This window comes from Lathyrus oleraceus, chromosome 6 (genome assembly GCF_024323335.1).
Source record: "Lathyrus oleraceus cultivar Zhongwan6 chromosome 6, CAAS_Psat_ZW6_1.0, whole genome shotgun sequence".
NCBI classification, from domain to species: Eukaryota; Viridiplantae; Streptophyta; class Magnoliopsida; order Fabales; family Fabaceae; genus Lathyrus; species Lathyrus oleraceus.
The window spans coordinates 183,516,030-183,523,742 of record NC_066584.1 but is presented as its reverse complement, the minus strand read 5'-3'; the positions used below and the strand labels follow the sequence as shown (position 1 = coordinate 183,523,742).

At 41.2% G+C, this 7,713-nt stretch overlaps 1 protein-coding gene across 1 annotated transcript; it reads left to right on the top strand.

Moving 5' to 3' along the window:
• Positions 1-4,358: 4,358 nt before the first annotated feature.
• LOC127094645 (uncharacterized) lies at positions 4,359-5,213 on the top strand. The gene has a single exon (XM_051033452.1). It carries the CDS (start codon positions 4,359-4,361, stop codon positions 5,211-5,213), a length of 855 nt encoding a protein of 284 aa, XP_050889409.1.
• Positions 5,214-7,713: the final 2,500 nt, after the last annotated feature.

Genomic DNA, 7,713 nt, shown 5'->3' with positions numbered 1-7,713 from the left:
GTGGTTTTTCTGTTTCACACCCCACCCTCATTTTGGGAGTGTACCTTCTGCACTAAAAATTAGCGTTGGGCTTGCCTAAAGCCCAATTGGTCATTTCAGTTTCTCACCCCCTTTCCTAGTTTACAACTCCCATGTAATTACATTTCTTTTATTTTTCTTAATTGTTTTTCTTTGCAATTAGATCAATTAGGATAATATTAGATGCTAATTAGATTGTTAGCTTAATTAGGTTAATAAATCTTGATTTTAGGATTTAATTAGCATATCAGGATTTAATTAGAATTTCATTAGAATTAATTAGGACTTTTAAATAGAAATTTAATTAGGGTTTTGTTTAAAATTTTCTAATTAGGAACCATTTATGCTTGATTAAATTTAGGATCTTGAAATTTCTCAACATTAGGTTAATTTCTAAATATTAGGTTAATCAACTTTGGACAATAAAATTAGACATATTTTTGGTAAATGACCATTTTGCCCTTATGGGCTTATTTTTGGTATTTTGTGTTAGAATTGCATGCTCCCCTTAGGATTAGAATTCAATATTTTCCTTACAATTTTAGGACTTAATATATAATTTTAATCAATATTTTGACCAATATGTACATGCTCCCTTAGGACTTCTAACTTAGAATTTTCAATAAATTTCTACATGATTCCTTGGGATAGTTTCTAACAATTACTAACTTTGATTAGATCCAAACTTAGTTCCCTAAGACAATAAAACAAAACCCATGATTAAATCGATCAAAAGCAATTTTGATTAATTAAATCCTTTGAACTTGTATAATCCCACAGTCTAAATTGAGTGACCAAAAGACCCTTGGTCACTTAATAAGACTTTTCTTCCAAGCTGTGGAGCTCAAGGCCTCAAGACAAGATCTTCAATCAAGGCATCCTCAGTCATACCAAGCAGCGGATTATTCAAGCACATCAAAGATGGCATCTTCAACACTTGTTAAATCGAAATTAGAAGAGTGTGACACGAGCATTAAGCAATATAGAAGGAGTGGGACTGGAGTATTCCTACCCCCATTCTGAATATCTTTGGGTATGGGACGTATGACCCAATGCTCATCGTATTCACCTATATTCATAGACTTTAGCATAATTCTAACCATATGATTAACAAGTTTATCTTCACAAAGCAAAAACAACAAAAAGCAAGGACAACAATCAATAACTTATCAATCATGAATCAAGTTGTACGATACGAGCCTTAAGTAATGGAGAAGGAGTGGGGCTGGAGTATTCCTACCCCCATTCTGAGTATCTTTGGGTATGGGACGTATGACCCAACGCTCATCGTATTCACCTCCATTCATAGACTTTAGTGCAATTCGAATCAAACGATTGATAAGGTCTTCATCAATGCAAGAAACAACTACAAAGTCTCTTCTTCCTTCACTTGAAGTTTAAGACAAGGATTATATGCCACAAGCCTTAAGTGGTAAAGAAGGAATGAGACTGGAGCTTTCCTACACTCATTCTGGATATCTTTGGGTGCGAGACGTTTGGCTAATTGCTTATCGTATCCACCTTTACCCATAGACTTTAGTGTGATTCTCATCCAGTAACTATCAGGTCTATCCATTCTCCATTCTATTCAACTCTCTCTATCATTTTCCATTCAATCATTCCATCATCTATTCTTTTGCCTCGATCATCTTGTTTTCAGCCCTAGTGGGCTGAACTACGAACGCTCCGATTTCCTCATTGCATAATGAGAGTACGTAGACAGGAGAACTCAGTTTCTTCGTGAGCTACCTTATCTATTTCTACCCTATTTATTAACCCATCACTCTTTCATCAATCAATTCCAGCTTTTTGAGATCAAATATCATTCTTCCTTGGATTCCATTCACATCCTTTTAGGACGCCTAATGAACAGTCCGTCTTGTGAATCGGGGGTTGTTTGGCTTGTACCCAGGCATTTAATTCCTTTGTTTTTGGTTATTCCACTATAGTGATACCATGTCTCGGGCCCCTCACTTGTTGGTTTACCTTTACTCTTCCGTTCAGAGTTTATTCCTTCATGGATCCAAGATACTTTTTCTCTTTGATCTCAAATTGTTTGTTCCCCAGCAAGTGATATATGTTTCCTTGTGCTAATCAATACTTCCTTTTGGATTACATATTCACCCTTTTAGGACAACCTAATGAAATGTCCATCTTTGTATCAAGAGTTGTTTTGGCTTATTTCCATACAATTACCTCTCTTTGTTTCCAATCGTTCAACGATTGTGATACCATGCCTCGGGCCCCTCACTCGTCGGTCTGTCTGTTTACTCTTTGATTCAAAGTCAGTTTACCTTTATGGATTCCCATGTTACCATTCTGTTGGTACGAGTTATAATTGTTCATCACTTCAATCATACTCCTTTAGTTGTTTGTCCTGTCAGCCCTTGGTGCTTAGACAAACACCTTTTTTTATTCCTTTCCTTTCTGTTCATAGTTTCGAACTACGATTTCTATGATTTTCTCATTGCACGATGAGAATACGTAGGCACGAGGATGCGAATCCTTGGCGAGCATACTTCTATTTATTCCTCCTTCGCCTTAGGGCATCACTCACATCTTTCACTATCCATTATCTACCTTCGATCATGAACCGTTCACATAGTGACATATTATACCTTTGACATTGAAATGCACTTTCTTTGGGATTCCATATACATCCTTTTAGGACGTTTAATGAATAGTCCGCTTTTGTACCTATAGTTGTTTCGCTTGTACCCAGACATTTAATTCCTTCTTTTTCGGCCAACCATATAGTGATACCATGTCTTAGACCCCTCACTTGTGGTTCATGCCACCTTTCCCTCTATGGTACAAATTCCCTTTCTCCTATGAATTCCAATACACTTTCACCTTTCAATTTCAAACAATACTTCTTTAGTCACTTTTCACCAAATATTCAAATTATGTGACTTCGGTCACTTCACTCCATTCATTTCCATGATACGTTCATACTCTACCTCCATTCACTTCACGTGATACACCTATTCTTTGAGCCAAATACAATATACCTTTATGCTCCATCTTATACCCCTTTTTGTGAACCAAGAGCCGATTTGTTTGTCTTGTCAGACCTTGCAGCTTAGACAAACATCTCCTTACGTACTTTGCAGTCGTGTGTAGGCAACCCTTTCTTTTCGGTTATTCCAATACAGTGATATCATGTCTTAGACCCCTCACTTGTTGGTTTATACCAGTTTTACTCTTGGGTTCACATTTTCACCCCTTGTTGGAGTTCAAATCATATTATCCTTTGGTTTAGACCACACCTTGATCATACTTCTTTTCATCTCCCACCTTTAGTTCTTCGAACTACGGAGCTCTGAATTCCTCATTGCACAATGAGGATACGTAGGAATGAGGGCCCTAATCCTCACCGAGCACTTTATCTATTTCTTTCCTTTTCCCATTCTTTTGCGAGTAATCTTTAGCTAACACCTATTCGAGCGAGAACAATCAAAACGATTCCCATGGAGTACCATGGATGTTTGGGGTGCTAATAGCTTCCCCTTGCATAACCGACTTCCTTACCCAGCATATCTCTTTCCCCCGGGTTTTAGCGATGTTTTCCCTTCCCTTTGGGGATAAATAAAGTTCGATGGCGACTCTGTTGTATGTTTGAGCATGCGATACGTTCGGGTATATTTCTGCTAGCTTCAACTGGCGACTCTGCTGGGGACACTTCGTTGCTTGGAGTGCTTCCTAGTCGCTAAAAGGAGTCGAGCCTAGTTTAGGTTGTTCCCTCGCTAGCTTTAGGTGCTTACCTTATAACTTTGCTCGCTTTTATTTATCGCATTTCTTATACGCTTTATGTTATGGATATATCCATTGCGCTGCCGTTGGGATGGGTTAGACTACGTGAGAGGAAAGCTCTATAACCGAGCTTAGTACACACATAGGTTAGACTCGTGGATAGTCATTTACACCTGCATTTCGCATGTTAGGTGTCACGAGAACGACACCCAGACTAGATTCACTTGGAAGTACTTTTGTCCTATGAGTATTCACTATGGCAGGGTATTAACATTTCGAGTCGATGACTCTGGGAGAACTTCTAGGAACCACCTTGGAGCATAGTCCACACCTGTGAGGGGGATATGGGTTTTTATTGCAGGAAACCGTAGACTCCACCTACCTTGATACTCATGTTACGTCAAACTTTTAAACTTGCAACATGTGGCACTTACAGATTGTCCAGAACTTACCTAAGTTTCGAATCCATGTGACTTATTATCATCTCATCATTACATTATCATTCATCATGACCAAATTTTTGCATATGCATGTCTTTTCCAGGAATCCAAGAGTCCAGTCTATTTACCAAGCATTTGAAGCAAAGTATGAATCCCGAGAGAAAAAGCATCCACAACTACAAGTTTGTGGAACCTCAGTTGGCCGTATTGAGAGGACTTAGGGCATGTTTAGACCTGACACACAAAGACGACTTCAAGGAAGCTTATGGTAACCTTTTGGGTATTCTGAACACCGAAGTCAACATCACTGTTGTGCACACCTTGGTGCAATTCTACGATCCACCACTAAGATGCTTTACTTTCCAAGATTACCAGTTAGCACCGATATTGGAAGAGTACTCTCATATTCTGGGTATTAGGATCAAGAACCAAGTGCCCTACATTCGCACTAAGGAACTTCCTAAATATCAAGATCTTGTTGAGGCTCTGCATATGGGAAAGAAGGAAATAGAACTGAACCTGAAACCAAAGGGTGAAATACATGGCTTCACCTCTAAGTTTCTCATAGACAAAGCTATCGCCTTCGCTGAAGCTGGGAGTTGGACGGCCTTCAACACCAATCTAGCTTTACTTAGGATTGTATTGTTTCCGAATATGGAGGAGTTCGTAGACTTGGCTGCTATTCACATCTTCCTAACTCAGAATCCAATTCCTGCTCTTCTTACTGATACTTACTATTCCATCCATGTGAGGACCCAGAAGAAGAAAGGGATTATCGTCTGTTGTACCCCTTTGCTATATAGATGGTTTATTTTGCATCTACCCAGCAAAGGCCCTTTTGTCGAGAATAAAGATAACTTGAAGTGGTCCCAATGGATCATGTCCAAAAAAGCCAAAGACATTCCTTGGTATTCTCGATTTTACGATGGTGTCAAGCTCATCCTCAACTGTGGGGATTTTCCTAATATGCCTCTTCTTGGTACAAAAAGAGGAATCAACTAAAACCCGAGGCTAGCATTACGACAACTTGGATACCCTATGGTGGACAAACCTGATCTTAAAAGTGTATAGGGTTTTGTCTTATACGAAGGGGTCGAAGAGCCAGAGTTGATCAAGAAGATTGTCAAGGCTTGGGGATTGATTTGTCCTCAAGGAAGAGCAGAGATGGGTAAGAAGAACTGTATCGCCAAGGAAGCTTACACCAGTTAGGTTAAGAGTAGAGTTAGTGAGATTTTGTTATCGTTCCCGCCTGAACCGTCCATGAGCGTCCAACCTCTTGAGCCAGAGAACCAGCCAAATTCTGAAGTAGATGAATTGAAGAAGGTTATCAAAACCCTAGAGAAAGAGAACGTCGATCTCAAATCTAGGCTTGTTAAGGTATCATTGGAGAAGGAAACCTTGAAATTCAATCTGAATCAGAAGAGAGACCGAGTTCATCAAGCAAATGATGAGGTATAGACAGAGGTCTTCAAAAGACTCAAAGTGGATGACACTCTCAAAGGGACTTATGCCATCCTGATAACCAAAAAGAAGCAGTTAGCCGAAGCCCAATATCGAGCCAGCAAAGCAGAATTGGAACATATGGAACAAATGAAGAAACTCCAAAGTCTGCTAGAAGCTTGTAAGAAAGAGTTGAAGGATAAGAAAATCCGCAACAAACAACTAGAAGTCACCCTTCGCCAAAACCAATACGAGATGAATCAGAGACTAGAAGAGATTCGAGAGTTGAAAGGACAATCACATGGGAACCTGAAAGATAGCAACACATAAGTGAACGAGCATCCTGAAGACCCTTCCAACCAAGGGAAGACAGTTGTGAACAACGTTCCGAGCGAGCCAGATCACAACCCACCATCTGAAGGGAGTGCGATGTTGGGAAAGTGGGGCGCCTGCCTGTCCCCCAAATCTCAGACTTACTATGAAAAATTGTTATCCAATTGCTTCTAGTCACTTGTAATTCACTAGATTAAGGTTTGATATGACTAATGTGACCCTTTTGTAGCCGATGTGCATTTCCTTGATGTATTTGTATTTCGCTTTATCGATATTAAATAAAAGAGTTTCTCGATTATTGGTTTCATAAACTGTCTCTTTACTTGCTTTATAGTTGCTTGTGTTAAATAAACAAGCTCTCAAATTCCTTGGAACTGTTTTCCTTTACAAAAAACAAAAAAATAATAATAAAAAATATAATGAATTCACATATCAAACCTTTTTGCATACATACATGCATCCACGCATTTATTTGCCAAAAGCTGTCAGAAAACAAAATGCTTACACTCGCCGTTTTATCGTAGCAACAACGACGACTCGTCATCAGTACTACACGCATTCCAACAAGTCAAGAATCATGGTTGAATACGAAGCTGACAATACTGCCGTTCACGAATCCCTTGCCCAGGTGCAAGGTGAAATGAATCTGTTTAGGGGAAACATGGAGACTATCCTTGAGATCCTGCAAACTCAGAGGAATCTCGCCTCTACTGCTGCCAATGTCACCCATGCTACTGGGGTGACCATTCTTGATGCTGCTGCTAGAACTACCGTCGACACTCCTGCGGAAACTGTTGTGCCCAACCCTGGGAACCGTCAGACGGTCCCCATGGGTGCTTCTAGGCTTGCCACTACCTACCCGTGGGGAATGCCCCCACATCTAGCTGCTAGTCTCGCCAGTGGGGGAGCTTTCTTCCCTCACCCAGCTCTCTCCGCCGCTGCCACTGCTGGAAATGCTGGTTTCTCGTAGGCTCTCCCCACTCCCCAAACTACTCCGATCGATGTTGCTGATCCGGACAACAACCAATGTCAGGTTCCTGACGACCTCCCCAATGATGAAGAGGACTATCGAGGCCCGCGCCTCCACTTCCAGTTTCCTAATCAGACCGCTCAAGCTGCGAGCACCAGTCAGGTCCCCGCTTTTCCTTTTGGTTACCCTAGGGCAACCTCCATTCCCATGTTGACATACCTTGCGTCCTAGCACGTGCAAACAGGGGCACCTCAGGCCCCCAATGCTCGGGCTGGAATGCAATATCCTCAGCCTACTCATGTTGCTCAGACTATGCCACCGAGTTTCTCCTTCCCACCTCAGATGTGGTTCGCCCCTAACATGCCTGCACCGATTGCTCCAGAAGCTTCTCGACCGGCCAGTCAGGTTGTTCCTCTCGTTGTTGGTCCAATCAGACCTGCAGATTAGCAGCTCTTGGACGACAGAATAAGGGCCATTGAGGGTTTCTCTTCCTTTGGTATAGATTCTCAAGACCTTTGTTTGGTCCCGAATGTGGTGTTACCTCAGAAGTTCAAAGTGCCTGACCTTCCAAACTACAAGGGCATCAGTTGTCCCCGCAGTCACCTCACCATGTACTGCAGGAAAATGGCCTCACATATTGATAATGACAACCTCTTTATCCATTGCTTCCAAGATAGCCTGGCTGGGGCTTCCTTGGATTTGTACACGAGTCAAGAGCGTTCAAAGATCCGGTCTTAGGGGGACCTCTCCTAGGCATTC

What these genes read in the sequence shown, in the direction of transcription:
- LOC127094645 (XM_051033452.1), top strand. Translation starts at nt 4,359, where the DNA reads ATGAATCCCGAGAGAAAAAGCATCCACAACTACAAGTTTGTGGAACCT.